General features: G+C 44.3%; 1 protein-coding gene across 9 annotated transcripts in view; it reads left to right on the forward strand.

Moving 5' to 3' along the window:
- robo2 (roundabout, axon guidance receptor, homolog 2 (Drosophila)) overlaps positions 1-23092 on the forward strand; it is a 1315623-nt gene that overhangs the window by 1126187 nt on the left and 166344 nt on the right. For all 9 annotated transcript variants that reach the window (XM_063050228.1, XM_063050229.1, XM_063050235.1 and 6 more), the window contains 2 exons: positions 9513-9718; positions 22324-22405. In XM_063050228.1, the coding sequence (XP_062906298.1) occupies positions 9513-9718; positions 22324-22405 (288 nt within the window). The remainder of the gene's footprint in view (positions 1-9512; positions 9719-22323; positions 22406-23092) is intronic.

A 23092-nucleotide genomic window follows, 5' to 3' on the forward strand; every position in this document is an offset into this window, starting at 1 on the left:
TCTCAGTGTACAGTGCTCAATTCTGACACCGTCTGTAAAGAGCTTGTATGTTCTCCCCATGACTGTGTGAGTTTCCTGCAGATGTGCCAGTTTCTTCCCACCTTCTGAAGATATACCAGTTGGTAGGTTGATGGGTCATTGTCAGTTGACCTGTGATTAGACTGGAGTTAAATTGGTGGGCTGCTGGGTGGCACGACTCAATGGCCTGGAAGGGCCTGTCCACACTGTACCTCGAAATAAAAATTCACCTCTGGCCCAGCCCTTCATTCTCGGAAATGCCAGGTCCATCCTAACACAGCGGCAAACCAGAAACAACTCGAAATTTATCAAAGTTTGTGAAACGAGGCAACTATAATAGGATTGAAAAGCTCAAAGAAAAGCGTAGATGGAAAGGACAAGGGTGCAGTCCAGATAAGCAAGCCAGGAAGCATGTAAAAAAGTACAATGCACAAGAGGACTTGTAACTGCACATCTTCATGCAGCCATTCACATTGTCAGGGTAGGTGGATTCTAAATGATTCACGGTGACTGGACAATGTCTCCTCTGTATATATGTTAGCATGAAAGCTGGGGTGATGTCAGGAAGTCTTTCTTCACACTGTGGCTTTAAGAAATCAGGAATTTCCTCTTCCATCCCAAAAGAAGTGATAGTAGGATTCAGTTGAAAAAGGCTACAGAACTTGCAGGTTTCCTGTTCAGTGTAGGTGGATTTAGATCAGATTAGCTTTACTTGTCACATGCACAGTGAAACATCAAAACCCACAGTGAAATATCAGTGGTGGGATAGAGATACGTCTCTACCAAAGGAGGTGTAGGGTGCTCCTTCCCTCTGCTAGCCTGTAGGTCACCCTTGGGCAAGGTGTAGCACCTGCTTAGCCCCCCCCCCCCCCACCGCCGCCACCGATCAGGGCCACATGAAGCCATGGGAGCAGGTGGTGGATGGTGCTGTGAACAGCTGGTGCATGTCACAAGTTCTGGTTATGTGACCACTGACAGCAGGCAGACAATCTCTGAAGAGTATAGACTGGCTGGGGTCAACCATCTTGTAAAGACACTGCCCAGAAGAAGGCAATAGCAAACCACTTCTGTGGAAACACCGGCCAAGGACAATCATGGTCATGGAAAGACCATGGTCACCCATGTTGTATGACATGACGCATAAAGAATGAGTAGTGAAATGTGTCGTTTGCATCAACAACCAACAGATTCCTAGGACGTGCTGAGGGCCGCCCGCCAGTGTCGCCATGCTTCCGCTGCCATCGTAGATGGCTCACAGAGGTAATCCGCGCAGTCACGAGGAAAATGCACAAACTCCTTACAGACAATGGGTCTGTTGCTGGCGCTGTAGAGTGTTATGATAGCCACTGTGCTACTGTGCCAAACTGCATTAGGATACAGAGATGTAACCTAACAGTCAAGGTCAAGGGCGTTGCCATCTGCTCAAGTCCATATGTGCACAGGTACAGTGAAAAGCTTACAGCCGCATCACAGGCAGAGAGTATCAGGGACACATGTGGAATCGCAAGTTAAGCATTAACTAAACACGTACACAATCAAGGCAAAAAAGAAATGTCCATTATGGTGCAGACTGATCAGAAGGTCGCTATATTGGACAGTGATCACGGTTGTGTCAGATAGACCATATAAAATAGGAGCAGAATTATAAACATGACAAAATCTGCAGAGGCTTGACATTCAGAGCAACGCTCACAAATTGCTGGAGGAACACTATGGGAATGAATAGATAGTCAACATTTCGGGTCGAGACCCTTCTTCAGGAGCAGAATTAGGCCATTTGGCCCATCGAGTTTGCTCTGCCATTCCACCATGGCTGATTTATTACCCCTCTCAACCCCATTTCCTGCCTTTCCCTCGTAATCTTTGATGCCATGATTACTCAAGAGCCTATTAACCTCCTCCTTAAATATACCCAGCAACTTGGTTCAATAGCTAACTGATTGAAGGGAAATTGCCATTTCACAGAAAACCTCAAGCAATGGAACAGTGACCAAAAATATACAGGAAATCCCAGCCTGCATTTTATCTCTGGAAAGCCTGCGGGAGAAGTCAGTGGACTCTGACGTAAGCTAATCTCCCCTGGCTTGGTTTACCATTTTGGTTCTCAATGCCCCTTCTTATCTTATTAGCTGCGGCTAATGGCTTGCAGCAGAGGAGGAAGTAAGCACAGTGTAAACCTAGTCATTAAGGCGTTCTTAGCCAGGGATTTGTTTGAAGTGATGCCTCCTTGCCTTTCAGTCTAAGCCCTTACAAGTGGTGCTCATGAGAAGAGATTCCAGCACTTTGGAATCACATACTGGGATTACCTCTTGATCAAGCTGGCTTCTGCCTCTGCACAAGCCTTTTACACATAACACTGTCTCAAACACGCACAAAGGCTTTTTCAATTTGGAATTCTTTCTGGATTGCTTGGTGGGAGGTGATCGTGAATCGGAATCAGCTTTATATATATAGCTAGGGTGCCTAAGACTTTTGCACAATACTTAGTAATTTTATGTATTGCAGTGTAATACTGCCACACACAGAAAAACAAATTTCGTGACATATATGAGTGATGATAAACCTGATTCTGATCCATTGTAGACTGAGAATGGGAAGGGGGCAGGGAGAGGCGAAAGACGGTTGGGAAAAGGGGAAGGGAGTGGGAAGCACCAGAGAGACATTCCTTAATGATCAATAAACCAATTGATTGGAATCAAATATTTTTGCCTGGTGTCTCAGGGCTGGGTGTGTCAACTGTCCCACACTCATTTTGTGGTGCACCACCCTCACCATTCCCAATATCCTTTGCTCCCACTAGATTTACAGACTTACTCTCCATTCCACATTGACAAATAAAGTACTATGCAAAAGTCTTAGGCACCCTTGCTAAATATATATTTAAGACTTTTGCACTGTACTGTATGTCATTAAATTTGTTGTTTTGTGGCAGCAGTATAGTGCCCGTATAGGGCACGTGGCCAAGTGGTTAAGGCGTTCGACTAGCGATCTGAAGGTCGTGAGTTCGAGCCCCAGCCGAGGCAGCGTGTTGTGTCCTTGAGCAAGGCACTTAACCACACATTGCTCTGCGACGACACCGGTGCCAAGCTGTATGGGTCCTAATGCCCTTCCCTTGGACAACATCGGTGTCATGGAGGGGGGAGACTTGCAGCATGGGCAACTGCCGGTCTTCCATACAACCTTGCCCAGGCCTGCGCCCTGGAGAGTGAAGACTTTCCAGGCGCAGATCCATGGTCTTGCAAGACTAATGGATGCCTTAAAATAGTGCAATACATAAAATTACCATAAATTACTGTCTATATACAGTACATACATCAATAAAATTTTAAAAGTAGTGGGAAAAAAAAGAAAAAAGTAGAGAGGTAGTATTCATTCATGTGTTCATTGTCCATTCAGAAACCTGACGGTGGAGAGGAAGAAGCTGTTCCTATAATGTTGAGTGTGTGTCCTCAGACTCCTGTCCCTCCTCGCTGATGGTGGTAATGTGAAGAGGGCGTGTTCTGGACGGCACGCTGGGTTTTATGTTACCCTGGTCTCTCCCCTCCCCTTTCTCATACAAAGACACAGAGGCTTGGGTAAAAAACGGGCGGTACAGCATCGTAGCACAAACATAAACTTAAAATTATCTTGTATCAAGTGCCCAAAAGCAGATCACAAGCTATCACAAAGGAGACGTTCTTTGGGCAACCTAGTAGCATAGAAGCTAGCGTAATGCCATTACAGTACCAGTGACACAGGTTCAAATCCCACCACAGTCTGTAAAAAGCCTGCATGTTCCCTCATTATGGGTTTCCTCTGGGACAGGGTTTCCCAACCTTTTTTATGCCATGTACGGATTGAGCGGACGAGACCAATGGAAGGGCCAACGGTCAAGAAGGCGGTCTCTGCAAGCGTCGTGGAACATGTAGAGCAGGACAAGACACAGAAGACGTCCTGGTCATCCACTGCGCCTAGTCCCATCTCCAGCCATCTCGACTCTTGTTTTGCCACTGGATTCAGATGGGAATTGGGAAGAGAGAGTGAGGCTGACACTGCGCATCTCTCCCTCACTTAAATCCAAATTACGCGCTAGTCTCGACACCATCATAGTGGTGTCGAGGTCTTTATTGACAATGATGGATGAACACAACACAATGTACCCCTACCATTAACTGAGGTGTCTGTGGGCCCCAGGTTGGGAACCCCAGCTCTAGATGCTCCAGTTTCCACCCACATTCCAAAGACGTATGGGTTCGTAGATGAATTGGTCGCATAGGTATAAATGGGTGGCGTGAGCTGTTTAAGCCAAAAGGGTCTGTAACCATGCTGTATCTCTAAATAAATGAAGGAATGAGTTGTCTTGATCAGATTCCAGTGCATTGAGTCTGGGCTGGAGAAGTGGTGGCTGTGGGTTACTGCAGAACATGGAGACAGTGGTGAAGGAGCTTGATGGTGAGGTGACCATCCACACACCTCTACCCAGCTTTGTTCAAGGATGGAACAGACAGATGATGATCAGAAGAAAGGACTCCTGGCATCACGAAGGCTTGGCTGAGTCTATGACAGTGTTTTGAAATATTCATGCTTGAGCTGTGTGTGTGTGTGTGTGTGTGTGTGTGTGTGTATCTGCATTTGTGTCTGCCTATGTATGTTTGTGTGTGTGTGTGTGTGTGTGTGTGTGTGTATCTGCATTTGTGTCTGCCTATGTATGTTTGTGTGTGTGTGTGTGTGTGTGAAAGAGATAATAAATGTGAATCTCTTCTGCCCCTTTTGTACACAGTTGTAACTCCCCCCACCCCCCCCCCGACCATTCCTGATCGCTGTTGAATCTGGCGAAGTGGAAGCCCTATCTCCTGCCTTCTTGCACAAATAGGTCAACGCCATTCCTCTCCTGGCACTCGTGGGGAGAGGGGGAGGGTCAGCTCTGAAAACCAACTCCACTGCCCTCAGAGGACTCCACTTGACAACATAGAGTTTACACAATGTGTCAGATGATAAGCAATCAGGGTTTACGAGAACGAAATCCGTCATAAAGTGTCAGATGAAAATTGCTCCCCAGCACAGACCATTCCTTTCCTGTAGCTGAAGTGAACTCAGTGAGACCCCCACAACCCTTGCCCCCCCCACTTCCCCCACATCTGCGATTGTGTTAGTCTCTCTGCTGTACAATCGGAAAGGTCTTCGTGGACAGGTATAAGATTGGTTTCCTCTCCCTCCAATTGTTTTATTCCTGAAGGAGAATGGAAACAGCTTCCCGAGAAGGATTTGTAGTCTAACCTCCAGGCTATGACCTCTGCAAGTTGACAAAGTGATGCATTTTCATCAGATTCAAATTTACATGTAGATTAAAAGGTCATTTAAAATGAACGGCGAGGCAGTATTTTTTAATATCTGTCCACAAGGCTGTGTGACTCATTGTGACAGCGGCGGATGGAATAAATGGCAGTGTCTGTTGGGGGGGGTTGGGGAGAAAGAGAGAGCGGTAGAGAGAAAGAAACAGAGAGGGAGAGGGTGGGAGGGAGGGAGGGAGAGATAGAGGGTGGTAGAGAGAGGAACAGAGGGAGAGGAGAGAGAAAGTGGGAGACACTGCGAGCAGCAGAAACAGTGAGGGAGAGGGAGAAAGAGAAGGAACTGGAAACAGAGAAGGGCAGAAATAGTGAGAACAAGAGGGAGAGAGAAAAGGAAAGAAAAAATGAAAGACAGAGAGGGAAAGACACCATAAGAGAGAGTGGGAAAGAGACTGAGGCAAACAAAGGGAGAAAAACAGAGGGGGGGGTCGAGAAAATGAGACTCAGAACGAGGAAGGAAGAGGAGAGAGGGAAAGGAAGAAAGAGAGAAAAAGTTAGACAATGAGGAAGAGAGAGGAGAGAGAGGGAAAGGGGGAGTAAGCAAAAATGAGAGAATGAGGAAAAGAGAGAAGGAAAGAGTGAAAGAAAGAAAAAAGATAGAAAGAGTGAAACAGAAGGGAGAAGAGAGAGGGAGAGAGAAGGAATGAGATGCAGAATGAGGAAGGGAGAGAATGACAGAGGGAAAGAGGGAGAGAATAAAACACAGAATGAGGAAGGGAGAGGATAAGAGAGAGGGAAAGGGAGAGAGAAATAGTGGTTTGAGAGCTCAGGGTGTTCTTAACGGTTGCACCCGGTGACAGTTCAGTGATGGACTGAGAGAACTAGCAAAATCTCTGCGTTCAAAGCAGGCTGGTAATGAGAAAATTCTTGCCTTTAATGTTCAAGGACTCATTCATGGCTTCTGTCTATTCCATTGTGACGAGACTCCCTTCAATTATCCCATTTATGTTCCTGTCTCCATTGATAATGGCCTTCAAACAGGCAATGAGAGATCATATTTACCTCATTTTCTGCTGTCAGCTGTGGTAATATCCAGCACTATAAAACCCTGGCCCTTCACCTCAAATTCCAGACAAGTACAGTTGCAATGTTCTTCCTCTGTGTGTGCGCGTGTGTAGAATTTTGAAATTATACCATTTTACAGTTTTCAGATGGCCCAGTTTTCGAGGGGCCTCCCCACCTTCGAGGACATCTTCAAAAGGCAATACCTCAAGAAGGCGGAGTCCATCATTAACGACACCTCGCCGTTGAGGACATGCCCTGTTCTCATTGCTACCATCGAGGGGGGAGGTACAGGAGCCTAAAGATAGGACAGTTTCCCCTCCACCAACAAATTTCTAAAAGGTCCATGAACACTACCTCACTATTTTCAACTCTGTTTATACCACATATTTCTTTTTCTTTTGTAATTTATAGTGACTCTTTTATGTATTTCAATGTCCCGCTGCTGCAAAGTCGCAGCTCTTTATGCTGTATGTCAGTGATGTAAACCTGATTCTGATTCCGTGCTGGGAACATAAATCCCAACAGCTGACTCATGTCCTGTTCTGCGCACCAAACTTCAGGAAGCTTCATTCTCTGGTCGAGGGTGCTGAAGAGATGAGGGATTGTTCTGCTCGACGTGGACAAAGTTAAGGGGAGTTTTACTTAGAGATACAGCATGGTAACAGGCCCTCCCGGCACAGTGAGCCCAATCACACCCATGCGACCAGCTAATTTGCACATCTTTGGAATGTGGGAAGAAACCAGTGGAAACCCACACAGTCACAGGGAGAATGTTCAAACTCCTTACAGACAACAGCCCGGATCACTGGCAGCATAATAGCATTATGCCAACCGCTACATTACTGCAAGGAAAAGATTGATGAGAAGGAATATTAGTGATAAGGAGAGGTTTTCAAACACTTTCTTTTCTCTTTGGCCTGTTGGAGATTGAGGACAGACCAAGAAACATCAGAATCACAATCAGGTTTTATCTCACTGGCATATGCCTTGTTGCTTTGCAGCAGTACCACATTGCAATGCATAAAAAAAACTGTCAATTACAATAGGAATGTATATATAAAAAGAAATTAAATACATGGTGCAAAAAGGGAGCAAGAAAAAAAATGATGAAGCGTTCACAATTTGGTTCATTGTCTGTTCGGAAGTCTGATGGCAGAGAGGAAGAAGCTATTCCTAAAGCATTCCTAAAGGTTACTGGGGCCTCCCTACCTTCTGTCCAAGACCTCTTTCAGAGTCGATGCCTCCAGAAGACACGGTACATCATTAAAGACCCCTCACACCCTCTCCATGAACTGTTGGTTCTTCTGCCATCAGGCAAATGTTACAGGAGCATCAAAACTAAAACCACAAGGCTACTAAACAGCTTCCTCCCACAGGCAGTCAGACTGCTAAATAGCTGCCCTACCTGACTCTGCTTTGGACACTTTTAACTTGCACTGGACACTTATAACTTGATTTTAACTGACATGTGGCTGTTGTGTTTTACTATTTATTGTTATGTTTATTACTTAGTGTTGTGTTTGTTATGTTAAGATTGCACTGCTCCTGGGAAACGCTGTCTCATTCTGCCCTGCAGAGCTGATGTATGGTTAGAATGACAATAAAGTTTTTTGAATCTTGAATCTTAAACCTGAGTTCCTCCAGCATTTTGTGTGTGTTGCCTAAAACATTGAGTCTGTGTCTTCAGGCTCTTCCACTGAAACTCATGACCAGTGCACTAATAAATAACAAAAAATAACTTGCTATAGCTGTGGCTGCTAACTTCCCGCATTTCTTTTGTGATGATTTCTTGGGATGCTTCCATCTAATAGTCTCAGGTGAAGTAAGCAAAGGATTAACTGGAAAACAGGTCAGATTCAAAGTCAAGTTTATTGTCTCCTGCACAAGTCCACGTGTGCACAGGTGTGATGAAAACCTTCCTTGCAGCAGCATCACAGACACGCAGCATCGTATGAGCAGCATTCGCAAGAAAAAAACATCAAAGGGGTTAAGGGGATTATAATGAAGCTAATGAGCTAGCACCACCAAAGTGCCAGCACGCACGCAAAGGGCCAAGTGGCTTCCTTCTGTGCTTTGTAATCTGCTCATTCTCTGTCTTCCTTCCAACAGTTAGCTAGAAAGCGAATACGTCCTCAGCTGATTGGGTGATTTCTTGGCTGAGCATCAAGCCAGCATTTTCTAATCTCGTCTCCAATATTTCATAATTAGTAAACAAAGACACTCGAAGAATCATTTTTTCCCCTTTGAAAGAAAAGCATTATACCTTTGAATGTTCTGACAGTTGTTCATCTCCAGGCTGTGTACATGAGATAAATTTTCTTTGCACAGATACTCCTAGGCAGTCCCAGACGGTTTGCAAGATAGTGTCCTTGCAACTGCAGTGAGGGATTCTGGATGATTTTTTGGCCCCTTCTACCCAACTCCTCAAACCCCCATGTCAATCAAGACACCTTTGTTGTCATGGCAACTTGGAAGGACTAGGCCATCATGCCTGGGCCTGTGGCTATTGTCATGTTGCTGGAACCCCTAATAATTTATAACATCTGGAATATCCTCTCACTTCTTAAAACAATATGTAACATTTCTGTTGCTGTAGTTGACAATTTTATTTTTATCCATTTATTGAGATACAGTGCGGAACAGTTCCTCCTGCCCTTCAAGATGCAGTGTCAGCAAACCCTTCATTTAATCCTAGCCTCATCACTAAACAATTTACAATGACCAATAAACCTACCAACTGGTATGTCTTTGGACTGTGGGAGGAAACCGGAGCACCCAGAGGAAACCCATGTGGTCACGGGGAGAAAGTATAAACTCCTTACAGTCAGCGATGGGAATTGAACCCAGGTCACCTGTACTGTAAAGCACTGTGCTAATCATTATGCTACTGTAATACCTTTTTATAATTCAGTATTCTAATTTTAATGATTTTGAACAATGTGTAAAATTACTACGGTACTGTGCCTACACTTTAGCACAGTACTGTATATCTTATAGTGTTATGGTATGTATGAGTTGAGTTGAAGGGCCTGTTTCTGTGCTGTATGACTATGACCCTTTGACTCCATTGGTGCTGGACTCTCAGAAGAATTTTCCACTGAATGAAGATGACGGATGAAACCTCTTCATCTTTTCTCTCCTTTTCTCTTTGCCTCTGAACAGCTCTGACGGACAGACCACCTCCAATCATTCGACAGGGTCCGGCCAATCAAACGTTGGGTGTGGACGGGACTGCCTTGCTGAAGTGTCAGGCCACCGGAGAGCCCATCCCTACGGTCAGCTGGCTGAAGGACGGTGTCAGCCTCCTCGGGAAGGACCCCCGGATGTCCCTGCAGGAGCTTGGAAGTCTGCAGATAAAGAACTTGAGGGTAGGTTTTCCATACTGTCCATCACCGTTTCCCGAACAACAGGGACAACTTTCATTTATGTAGCATTTCTAATGTAGCTGAAACCATTTTGTGGCTCTTCACAGGAATGCCATCTAATAGGAACTTGGTGTTAAGCCAGGAAGTCTACCTCATTACGAACTTGCACTCTATTAGACCATAAGGCATAGGAGCAGAATTAGGCCATTTGGCCCATCAAGTCTGTTCCACCATTCCATCATGGCTGATTTTTTTATCCTTGTAACCCCATTCTTCTGCCTTCTCCCTGTAACCTTTGATGCCCAGACTAATCAAAAACCTATCAACCTCTGCTTTAAATATACCCAATAACTTGGCAAAGAATTTAATAGATTCACCACCCTCGGGCTAAAGAAATTCCTCCTCATCCCTGTTCCAAATGGACATCCTTCTATTCTGAGCAACACACGCTAAGTGCTGGAGGAACTCAGCAGGCCAGGCAGCATCTATGGAAAAGAGTACAGTTGACATTTCAGGTCGAAACTTTGGCAGGTGTCAGGATCTTGACCTGAAACATTGACAGTCTTCTCTTTCCCATGGAAGCTGCCTGGACTGCTGAGTTCCTCCAGCATTTTGTGTCTGTTGCTTGGATTTCCAGCATCTACAGATTTTCTCTTGTATGTGATTGGGCCTCTAACTTGAGGCTGTGCTCTTGGGCCCTGTAGGATCACTGGGGACCCAAGTCATCCCAAAAACAATCTATTCCAGCTGCTACCATCTGGGAAGCAGTACCACAGCATAAAAGCCAGGACCAACAGGCTCCAGGACAGCTTCTTCCACCAGGCCATCAGATTGATGAACTCATGCTGATCTGAGTGTACTCTATATTACATTGACTGTTCTATTTATTATAAATTACTATGATTGCACATTGCACGTTTAGATGGAGACGTAGCATAAAGATTTTTACACCTCATGTATGTGAAGGATGTAAGAAATACAATCCATTCAATTCAATATGAAACATCTTCTCCACATCCACTCTATCAATAGTTTAATAGTTACTTTCAATGTCAGAGAATGTATACAATATTCATCCTGAAATTCTCGATATAACCTGAAATTGCATTGTTACTACTTTACCTTTGTCTCCCCTCCCCCCACCCCACCCCACCATGCACTATTGTAATGAACTAACCTGCCTGAACTACATGCAAGACAAGTTTCTCACTGTATCTCGGTACACATGATAATAATAAACCAATTTACCAATTTAATTTAATATACCGATGCTTTTCCACATCCACTCTGTCAAGATACCCTAGGATCTTAGACAGAAATAGACACTGAATCCTACATTCTCTCTTCTCCCTCCTTCCATCAGCAAAAGATAAAAAAGTCTGAAAGGACATACAACCAGGCTCAAGGGAAGCTTGTACTCAGTTGTTATAAGAATTCTGAACAGTTCCTTCGTATGATAAGATGGACCTTTGACCTCACAATCTACAAAGTACTTTGTGCACCTATTCTTTAGATTATGAAGACATGCAGTCCTCTTTTATTATCATTTAGTAATGCATACATTAAGAAATGATACAATATTTCCTCCGGTGTGATATCACAAAACATAGGACAGACCAAGACTGAAAAAAACTAACAAAACCACATAATTATAACATATAGTTACAACATTGTAACAATACCATAACTTGATGAAGAAGTCCATGAGCACAGTAAAGTTCAAAGTCTCTCAAATGTCCCACATCTCACGCAGACGGGAGAAGGAAGAAAAACTCTCCCTGCCATGCCCGACCACAATCCGACTCTGAGTCATCCGAAAACTTCGAGCTCTGATCAGCTCTCTGACACTGAGTACTGAGCGCCATCTCTATCCGAACGATTCAACCTCCATCTCGGTCACCAAAAGCAGGCAAAGCCGGGGATTTTGAGGCCTTCCCTCTGAAAGATTCCCGACTGCGCAGTAACGACAGCAGTGAACGAGCGTTTCAGAAGTTTCTCCAGATGTTCCTCTGTGCTTTCACGTCCATCTCCATCAAATCAGAATTGTCCACGGCCCCTATTCTCTACCTGCACTGCAACTTCTCAGTCGCTGTAACGCTTTGTTCTGCATTCTGTAATAAATTTACCTTGTATGGTAAAGTACCTGTAACATCATGAAGGATCCCACTCACCCTGCTCATGGACTGTTTGTCCCACTCCCATCAGGGAGGAAGCTACGTGTCATCTGCACCAGGACCACCAGACTCAAAAACAGTTACTTTCCCCAGAGACTAATCTACCCCTCCACTCACTAACCACCCCTCCACACCCCCCACCACCACTACTTTATCATTTCCTGTCAGTCACCCTATGTACAGACACTCCTGTGTCTAGTGTCACTTTATGGACATGCAATCAATCTATGTATGTAACCTGTCTTAAGTATTTATATTTATTGTGTTTTAAAATCATTATCGTGTTCTTTATCTTTTTGTGTTTTTTCCTGCTGTGTCAGATCTGAAGTACAAATTACTTTGTTCTCCTTTACACTTGTGTGCTGGAAATGATGTTAAACAATCCTGAATCTGAGTCTACTACTTCAGTGCACTGAGTAATGATTTGATCTGTATGAACAGTATGCAAGACAAGCTTTTCACTGTATCTCGGTGCACATGACAATAATAAACCAATTTACCAACAAGGAGTAAGTTAACACAGGAGACCAAAAGTTCTATCATCAAGCTGGTTCTTAAGCATAGACCTAGAATGCAACTTTGTCTCGGACCTAGATTCTGATGGTGGTGGGGATTTCTCCCTTTACCCTGAGTTCTGCTTGCTGATATAGTCCCTGAAATTCTCAACAATAAACAAAGAACAAAAGACTATGCAAATGCTCTATCATGCCACGTCTGTGGGAGGGGAAACAGAGATAACATCTTGGGTTGAAGACACCATTTTTGATGAAGGGTCTTTGACCTGAACCATTAACTCTGCCTTGCCTCCCACAGACACTGTCTGACCTGATAAGTATATCTAGGATTTTCTGTCTTTATTCTGTCCAATGCTTGCAAGTTTTTTTTGACTTTCCCTGAAATTCTCAGGCTGTTTAATCATATCAGGTTTGATCGAAAGGTTGAGTGAGGTGAGGCTTTTCTCTTTGGAGCAAAGGTGGGTGAGAGGTGACTTGTTAGAGGTGTGCAAGGTGATAAGAAACGTAGATCATGTACAACCAGAGACTTTTTCCCAGGGTGGAAATTGCTAATATAAGGGGTTGTAATTTAAAGTAATTGCAGGAAAGTATAGAAGGGATGTCAGAGGTAGGACTTTTACATAAAGAGTAGAGAATGTGTAGACCATGTTGCCAGGAGTGGTGGATGAGGCAGATACACTAGGGAAATTTAAGAAACTCTTAGATAGGCACATGGATTAAAGGAAAATAGAGGGCTGTGTAGAAGAGAAAGGATTAGTTTATTCTTAGAATAGACTAAAATGTCGCCATAACATTATGGGCTGAAGGGCCTGTGCTGTGATGTAGTTTTCAATGTTCTATGTTCTATCACCAGCTCAGACTTACACAAACTACTGAATAAATATAAGAATGATTAGAAAAAAAGCAAATGGAACATTAGCTATCATCTCAAGTTAAGCTGCAGTTGTATAAACTAATCTCTAGGGAGGGTGGAGATGAGGTCCACCACAATGTTGTCTGGATGAGGTAACATAAGGAAGGGTGAAGGTGTGGTCCACCAAGATGTTGTCTGGATTGGGTAGTATTAGGGAGGGTTGAGATGAGGTCAACCAGGATGTTGTCTGGATGAAGTAACATAAGGGAGGGTGGAGACGAGGTCTTCCAGGATATTGTCTGGATGGGGCAGCATTGGGGAGGGTGGAGATGAGGTCCACCACAATGTTGTCTGGAATGGAGTTCTCCAATTATAAGGAATGATTGCACAGGTTAGATTATACTAAAGACAAGAAGGTCTGTAGATGTTGGAACGCCAGAGCAACACACACACAAAATGCTGGAGGACCTCAGCAGGTCAGAGTGCATCTACAGAGGGGAACAAAGAGTCCACATTTCAAGCTAAGGCCCTTCATCAGGACTGTAAAGAAAGGGGGCAGAAGCCAGAATAAGGGGGCTTCTGCCCCCTTCTTTTTCAGTCCTGATGCAAAGTTGTGTTATTGTCACTGTTATTCTCACTGATTTATAAAATTATGAGAAGCTTGAGATGGGATAGATAGTTAAAATCTTGTTTTCCAGGCTAGAGAAATCTAGAACTAGATGGTGCAGGTTTAAGGTAGAGAGGAGAAATATAACTGAGATGTGAAGGGTCTGCACAATCGTTCCGCCCCTTGTTTCTGTGAAAACTCTGCTAGGATATCCATCTAAAGGTCTAATCATACAGTAGACCACACCTCAGGAATGATGCACTGCCCTTGGTAGTTGCTGAGAAAGAGGTTCACAACTGGCATCTGGGAGCTTGAGGGTTAAATTGCAAGCACAGGTTACATTAAATTGTCTTGAATTTTCCATGAGTACAGAAGATTAAGGGATTATCTAATTGAAGTATTTAAGACGATTAAAGGATTTGATTGGGTAGATCAAGAGTAACCATTTATTCTGGTTGGGGGAGCCAAGAAGAGGGGACCAAACCTTGAAATGAGAGTAACACCCAGATAATACTGCAAGAAATCATCAGGTCAGGCAGTATCTATGGAGGGGAATAAACAGTTGATGTTTTAAGACAAGATCCTTCATCAGGAATAGAAAGGAAAGCGGGCAGAAGTCAGAATGAGGAGGTGGGGGGGGGGGGGGAGAGCAGAAGGAGAACAAGCTGGCAGGTGATTGGTGAGACCAAGTGGGTGATAGGTGGAAAATGTGAAGGGCTGAAGATGAAAAAATCTGATAGGAGAAGAGAGTGGACCATGGGGGAAAGGGAAGGAGGAGGGTCACCAGAGGGAGGTGATGAGCAGGTGAGGAGAAAAGAAGGCTTGAGAGGGGAGCCAAATTGAGGATTGGGAAAGGAGACAAGGGAAAGGGGGAAGGAATTACTGGAAGTTAGAGAAATCAATATTCATGCCATCAGGGTGGAGGCTACCCAGATGGAACATAAGGTGTTGCTCTTCCAACCTTAAAATGTTCAGGGAGTAACTCTTTGGCATTGGAGTACTGTGAGTAGTATCTAAGAAAGGATTGTTGGCACTAGAGAGGGTCCAGAGGAGGGTTATGACAATGATCACATGAATGAAAGGGTAATGTATGAGGAAAGTTTGATGGCTCTGGGCCAGTACTCACTGAAGTTTAGAAGAATGGGGAGGGAGTGGAAATCTCATTCAAACCTATTGAATATTGAAAGGCCTAGATAGAGTGGATGTGGAGATGTTGTTTCCTTTAGTTGGGGGAGTCTAGAACCGGACTCAGAACAGAATATGTCCCTTTATGGGGAGAAGGCAGGACAATGGAATAGAGAAGGATAATAAACTAACCATGATGGAATGGCAGAACAGACTCAACTGACTGAATGGCTAATTCTGCTCCTATGTCTTATGGTCTTATTTGGAAATTCTCTTCTTTAGTAGGTTGTTGAAATGAGAATATAAGGTGTTGGAGCTGAGTAAGTTTCTTGCTACTTCTGGCTTGCCTCCGCTCAGGTGGTTGTTTCTCAGGACAAATAGCTACTACAAGGGGGCATAAGTTTAAGGTGATTGGAGAACTGTGTAGAAGGGTTGTCAGAGGTAAGTTTTTTTTTGCATAGAGGGTGCAATTCTTTGCCAGGGGTATTGGTAGAGGCCGAAACATTGGGGACATTGAAGAGGCTCTCAGATAGGCAACAAGGATGTTAAAAAATGGAGACTGAGAAATGTGAGTGGGAAGGGTTAGATTGAGCTCGGAGCAGTTTAAAGGATTGGCACAACATCATGGGCCAAAGGGCCTGTACTGTGCTGTGAGCTGTGTTCTATAATCTTCTCTGATTAAAAATTGCTTGAAGAACTCAGTAGGTCAAGCATCATCTTTGAAGGGTGAGGGATTGTCTGTGTTACAAATGGAAACCTTTCACTATTGTGACACTCAAAAATTGACCATTCATTTACCCCCACAGATGCTGCCTGCCTTGTTGAGTTCCTGCCGCAGTTTAGTCTAGATTCCAGCATCTGCAGTTGCTCTTGTGAGCATCCTCTGAGCTGCTTGCAATGCAAATAAATTCTTTGTTACATAAAGAGGTCCTTACCATAGAATCAAAATCCAGTTCATCTCTGACATATGTCATGGAGTTTGTTGTTTTGTGGCAGCAGTACAGTGCAATACATAAAAAATACTGTAAAATATAGTGAGAAATATAGAACTACATATAAAAATTAAACATGTGGTGCAAATAGTGAGGTTCATTGTCCATTCGGACATCTGCTGGCAGAGGGGAAGTAGCTGTTCCTAAAGTTTTAAGTGTGTGTCTTCAGACTCCTGTACCTCTTCCCTGATGGTCTCAATGAGAGGAGTTCTGAGTGGTGAGGGTCCTTACTGATGGATATTGCCTTTTGAAGATTTCCTCAATGGTCTGTACTGAGCACTGCAGGCCTGGTTTTCTCAGGGCCTTGCACGCTTGTACTTTCTCATGTACTCCATGTCCCTTGTATTGAAATGAAGCTGCAGTTTCACAGAAAATTTTTGAGATTCAAGTGCATTGAAGCATACAGTGAATTACGTTGTTTGCGTTAACAACCAACACAACCGAAGGATATGCTGTGGCAGCCCACACATATCGCCTCAAATTCCAGTTGGTTGTTAATGCAAATGACTCATTTCACTGTATGTTTCAATGTATAAATAAATAAGTCTGAATCTAATATAAACTCAGTGGCCACTTTATCAGGTACACATGTGCACCTGCTCATTAATGCAAATATCTAATCAGCCAATCATGTGGCAGCAACTGAATGCATAAAAGCATGCGGACATGGTCAAGAGGTTCAGTTGTTGAGAACAAACATTAGGAGTGGAAAGAAATATGACCCAGGTGACTTTGACTGTAGGATAATTGTCGGTGCCAGATGGAGTGATCTGAGTGTCTCAGGAACCAGCTGATCCACTGTGTTTTTCATGCACAACAGTCTCTAGAGTTTACAGAGAATGGTAGTGAAGAATAAATTTTAAATATCTGCTGAGTGGCGGTTTTGTGGTTGAAAATGCCTTGTTAGTGAAAGAATTCAGAGGAGAATTGGTTTAATCTGACAGGAAGGTGACAGTAACACAAATAACCACGTGCTACAGCAGTGGTGTGCAGAAGAGCATCTCCGAACACACAACACCCTGAGCCTGGAAGTGAATGGGCTACAAAAGAAGAAAACCAGGAACATACACTCAGTGGCCTCTTTATTCAGTACAGGAGGTAGCTAATAATGTGGCCACTGAGTGTACCTTTGATATGAAATGGGAGGAGTTGAGACACTAAATTGTCCTTGACTATGTTGATGGTGGGATGGGTTTGTGAATCCCTTTGTTGAGTGTACTCTGAAGTAAACTGTTTGCCAGTGTGCTGTCCCACGACAACCCTGCACACAGAGTTCAGCCTCCAGACGGTTTGATGGGCCCGTGTGAACGGGTGTTTAAATTTGAATGATATTCAAGTCCGGCCTTGTATTGCATTCCTTCATGTACAGCCTTGCCCCTGTCCCTCAGCTACACTTTTTCCCTAAACATACATCCCTTCCCTGGCAGATGTCAGAACCCTGGTTAGATGCCAGTTCTTGTTCAATAAATTCCACAGTTAAACCACTTTGGTGAGATGCTGATGCAGGCATCAATAAACATTTAAAGAAAGAAGTTGAAGTGAACTTTACCACTGGGAACTATCCTCAGAGATTTGTCTTTGCATTCCATACTGCCAAAACTGCATTCCTGACGCAGAATCTGCTGTTCATTGAGGCCGTTTTAAGAGAATCCTGCTTTTATTTTATGTTAAAGAAAAGGAAAGTACTGAACTCTCAGCAATTGCACAGTTTAATAAAGAAATAACAACTAGAAAATACTAACCTGTCCAATATGATGCACACCCTTGGTTTAAAACCTCAATATATTAATTTAAACAAATCCCACCTGCCTTGGACATTCTCTCTTAGGCTATAAGAGCATAAGATATGGGAGCAATCCTTGGGTTTAATCCTAGCCTAATGACTAGACAATTTACAATAAGCAATTAACCTACCAACCGGTACACCTTCGGACTGTGGGAGGAAACTGGAGCACCCGGAGGAAACCCACACAATCACCGGGAGAGCGTACAAACTCCTTACAGGCAGCAGCGGGAATTGAACCAGGTCACCCGTGCTAAACACTACGCTATCATAGAGCCCTGATATATTTTAAGCCCTTTTCTCTAATGCTTAAATAAACTCTATACTATTCATCCGAACGCTTCAAGATCTCTTATACACCTACTGTATGTAACTCTCTAAGGGATATGGGGAAGAGGTGTGGGATTTAGGGAGAGGGGAGTGAGGGATTTGGGGAGAAGGTGAGGGTGAGGGATGGGGATGTGGTGTGAGGGATATGTGGAGCTGGGGTCAGGGATATGTAGAAATGGGGAGAGTTTCGTGTATATGGGAGAAGTTGAAGGTGAGAGGAGAGAATGTGGAGGTGAGGGATATGGGAGAAATTGAGAGTTGGAATGTGTGGGGTGAGGAATTTGGGGGAGAAAGTGTGGTGGATATGGGGGAAATGAGGATGAGGAATATGGGAGAAGGTGTGGAGAGGGATTATGGGAAGCTGTGGGTTGAGAGTTACAGGGAGTGTGGATATAAGAAGAAGATGGAGGTAAGGGATATGGGGAGGGATGAGGGATTTGGGGAGGAATGAGGGATATGAGGAGGGATGAGGGATATGGGGAGGGATGAGGGATATGGGGAGGGGGTGTGTGAATGATGATAAGTGATTAATACAAAAGTACTGAGAGTCAACATATCAACAAGATCCTTTTCCTTCTTGAGAATTAATATCCGATGACTAAATCTCATTCCTCCTACTCCCCCAGTCAGTTCACTTGCTCAGTATGTGAGCAGGGCAGACAAATCTCTCCTGCTTGAATCTGGTCCCTGACTGGAATCAAGACAGTGCGGTAAATAAGAGAAAAGCTCCAAGTGATAACAGTTAATGCAAAGAACTCAGAAACAGTGATTAAGGAAGATAAGACTACTTTGCATCCATGAATATCCACCAGCATAAATAATTTTAAATCGCCTTTGGACAAAATACAATTTATTGAAAAGTTAATGTCAGCATTGCATAGGTAAACAATTTAGCCATTCTTGTCATGTTGCAAAGCATGTGTGGGTCAGCGGGGTTAATGTCTTTCTGCTGTTGGGATGGGATTAAACTCGTCACCTAAGCAGTCAGTTCTACCTAGGTCAGCCCCCGAGAGCACTGATTAATGCTGACAGTCGGCGAAATTCCAGAGCAACACACACAAAACGCTGGAGGAACTCAGCAGGTCAGGCAGCATCTATTGAGGGGAATAAGCAGTCCATGTTTTGGGCCAAGACCCTTCCTCAGGGCTAGAAAGGAAGGGGCAGAAGCTGGAATAAGGTGGTGGGGAGTGGGGCAAGGAGCAGGTAATAGGCGAGACCAGGTGATGTGGAAGTTGCATGGGTGGGGGAGGGGCGATGAAGTGAGAAGCTGGGAGGTGATAGGTGGAAAAAGTAAAGGGGCTGAAGAAGAAGGAATCTGATAGGAGAGGAAGTGGACCATGAGAGAAAGGGAAGGAGGAGGGGAACCAGATCACAGTTTGGAGAAGAGAAGGGGTAAGTGTAGGATGTAAAGGACAGAAGGGGAGGGGGAGAAACCACTGGATGTTAGAAAAATTGATGGCTGTGGCATCAGTTTGGAGGCTACACAGACAAAATATGAATGTTGCTCCTCCAACCCGAGTGTGACCTCATCATGGCAGTAGAGGAGGCCATGGACCAACATGTTGGAATAGGAATGTAATTTTAATTAGATTTGTTGGAACCCTGGGAGGCAGCTGGAGGGGTATCACACAAAACACTGAAAGGGTAGGAGTCCATTCAGTCCATCACCCCCATAATACTTTTCTCCCAATGCTTTTCTTTTGGCCCTTCTTTTGAGCTTATCCAATTCTGTTTTTTTTTGTTTATTAAGCATTACAGCGCCAAATAAACCTTTGGACCATGCCACCCCAGCATCCCCTGACAACCTTGATTTAACCCTAACCTAATCACAGTGCAATTTACAATGATCAGTTAGCCTATCTGGTATGTCTTTGGACTGTGGGAGAAAACTGGAAAACCTGGGGAAAACCATGTCCTCCTCAGGGAGGAAGTACAGGGTCTGCTTACAGAACAGCGGGGGAACTGAGCAAAGAGCTCTGACACCCCGAGACGAAGCGGTGTCGCGCTAACCGTGACACTACTCTGGTGCCCAAAAGTTCTTCTTGTATCCCTGATCAGAACCACTTGCTGAGTTAAAAGAAATCATTATAGAGCCCTGTAGTGTGCTGATCTCTAATAACACCCTTGACTTCTAGTCTGAACTCTTACAGGTACGTACTGTGTCTCAGGCAGGGGAGCAGGGCCCTTCACTCCACCATATTGTGCTGAACTAATTAAGTTAATGAGGTCTATTTAATATAAACTTCTAAAAACTTTTAAACTAATCCCTTTTCCCAAACCTGGCCCACGTCCATCTAAACTTTTCCTATCCATGTATTTGCTCAAAGCAGCGGTTTGTGGATTGGACTCATTTTTAGAGAGCTCTGTAGATCATACTATGATGTATGCAACACACATCAAAGTTGCTGGTGAACGCAGCAGGCCAGGCAGCATCTCTAGGAAGAGGTACAGTCGACGTTTCAGGCCGAGACCCTTCGTCAGGACTAACTGAAGGAAGAGTGAGTAAAAGGGGGAGGGGGAGATCCAAAATGATAGGAGAAGACAGGAGGGGGAGGGATGGAGCCAAGAGCTGGACAGGTGATTGGCAAAAGGGATATGAGAGGATCATGGGACAGGAGGCTCAGGGAGAAAGAAAAGGGGGAGGGGGGGAAAACCCAGAAGACGGGCAATAGGTATAGTGAGAGGGACAGAGGGAGAAAAAGGAGAGAGAAAGAAAGAATGTGTGTATATAAATATGTACCCCATATGTACCCCATCCATTATTTATATACACACATTCTTTCTCTCACTCTCCTTTTTCTCCCTCTGTCCCTCTCACTATACCCCTTGCCCATCCTCTGGGCCTTTTCCTTCTCCCTGGGCCTCCTGTCCCATGATCCTCTCATATCCCTTTTGCCAATCACCTGTCCAGCTCTTGGCTCCATCCCTCCCCCTCCTGTCTTCTCCTATCATTTTGGATCTCCCCCTCCCCCTCCCACTTTCAAATCTCTTACTAGCTCTTCCTTCAGTTAGTCCTGACGAAGGGTCTCGGCCTGAAACGTCGACTGCACCTCTTCCTAGAGATGCTGTCTGGCCTGCTGTGTTCACCAGCAACTTTGATGTGTGTTGCCTGAATTTCCAGCACCTGCAGATTTCCTCGTGTTTGTGTACTATGATGTGTTTCTGGTTACTCCCTTCTTTATTGCAATTTTATACCATTTTGATTGGGACAGCCCTGAACTGAACTGAACTGAACATTCCTAGACTGTTTCAATGACGCTATGGTTTAATGTTTAATATTCTGTGTTACTTCCTCTCATATGCTGCTTGTGTGATTTTTTTTGGTATTTTTATTAAGATACAGCGTGGAACAGGCCCTTCCGGCCTTTCGAGCCACACTGTCCAGCGATCCCCTGATTTTAACCCTAGCCTAATCACAAGACAATTCACAATGACCAATTAATCGACCAACTGGTATGTCTTTGGACTGTGGGAGGAAATCGGAGCACCCGGATGAAGCCCACGCGGTCATGGGGAGAACGTACAAACTCCTTACAGACAGTGTCAGGAAATGAACCTGGGTCACTGGCACTGTAAAGTGTTGTGCCTACCAGTGCGCTACTGTTCCCTTTGAACAGTTTCCATGGTTGTTCTTTGTTTTGTGGCTATCTGAAGGAAAATGAATCTTGGGGTTGTATACTGTATACATACATTGAAAATAAATTGACATTGAATCTTTGAAATGTGTTTAAATGTTGTACCTTCCCCAGCAGCTCAGTCCAGATACTAACCCTCCATGCACATTAATGACCTTTATCGTATCTCTCTCCTCCACCTCCAGCATGAAGGTTGGTGGAGTTGTGGCTGGTGTAGAAGGTTGTCTAGGGTTACAACAAGACATTGGTAGGATGCAGGGTAGGACTGAGAAGTGGCAGCAATTCACTTTGGAAAGTCAAACTTGAAGGAGAAATACAGGGTTAATGCGAGGGCAGGTGTCAGAGGTAAGTTTTATATACAGAGAAGGGGAGTGATAGAGGCATTAGGGGCATTTATGAAACTCCTTGATAGGCACATGGATGATAGAAAAATGGAGGTCTATGTGGGAGGGAAGGGTTAGATTGAAAGTAGATTAAAAGGTCAACACAACATTGTTGGTCGAAGGGGCTATACTGTGGTGTGATGTTCTATGTTTTACATTTGCCTTCGCAAAGAACGCAAGATCATGTTTAATTCTCTTGTCCATATCCCAGGTAACGGATTCTGGAATCTACACGTGCGTAGCCACCAGCTCAAGTGGAGAAACTTCCTGGAGTGCGTTTTTGGAAGTGCGAGGTAATTCCTCAACGTTAATTCATTAGCAGTGCTCCCACTACTGAGAAGCTGAAGGAAAGAAATAGATGTGGACAGGGTTTGCAGGGAAGGTCAGAAAGCAGTCACAAGCTCAGCTGGTCAACCCGGCACACATCGATGGGAGAGGAGATCACAACAGATGAGATAAGCTTGAATGACAGGTGCTGAGTCAATGAGTGCCAAGTTATAACGATGATAGCACGGGTGATCTCTTTATTGGTCCAATTATCCAGAGCTCACATGCTAATTATATCATAGAGGAATACATTGGCCCAAATCACCCAAACCAGCCATTATGTCTGCGGTTAGCCCATGTGGCGCATCAAGAAATGGCTGTCCTTTAGTTGTTTTGTAACTTTGCAGGGATGATTTTGGGGGACAGAGTGAGGAGTGGGTGGGACAATACGAGAAGCTGAGGTGATGGGTGGAAGAGATAAAGTGCTAAAGCATAAAGAATCTGATAAGATAGGAGAGGAGAATGAACCATGGGGGAAAGGGAAGGAGGTGGATCGCCAGAGGGGGTTGATGGGCAGGGGAAGGAAAAAGAAGGGTTGAGTGAGTGGGCCACCATAATGAGGGAAAACAAAAGTGGGAAGAGGAAACAGAGGGGAGTGCTTACTGTAAATTAGAGAAATTGATGTTCATGCCATCAGGTTGAAGACTACCCAG

This window comes from Mobula hypostoma, chromosome 6 (genome assembly GCF_963921235.1).
Source record: "Mobula hypostoma chromosome 6, sMobHyp1.1, whole genome shotgun sequence".
NCBI classification, from domain to species: Eukaryota; Metazoa; Chordata; class Chondrichthyes; order Myliobatiformes; family Myliobatidae; genus Mobula; species Mobula hypostoma.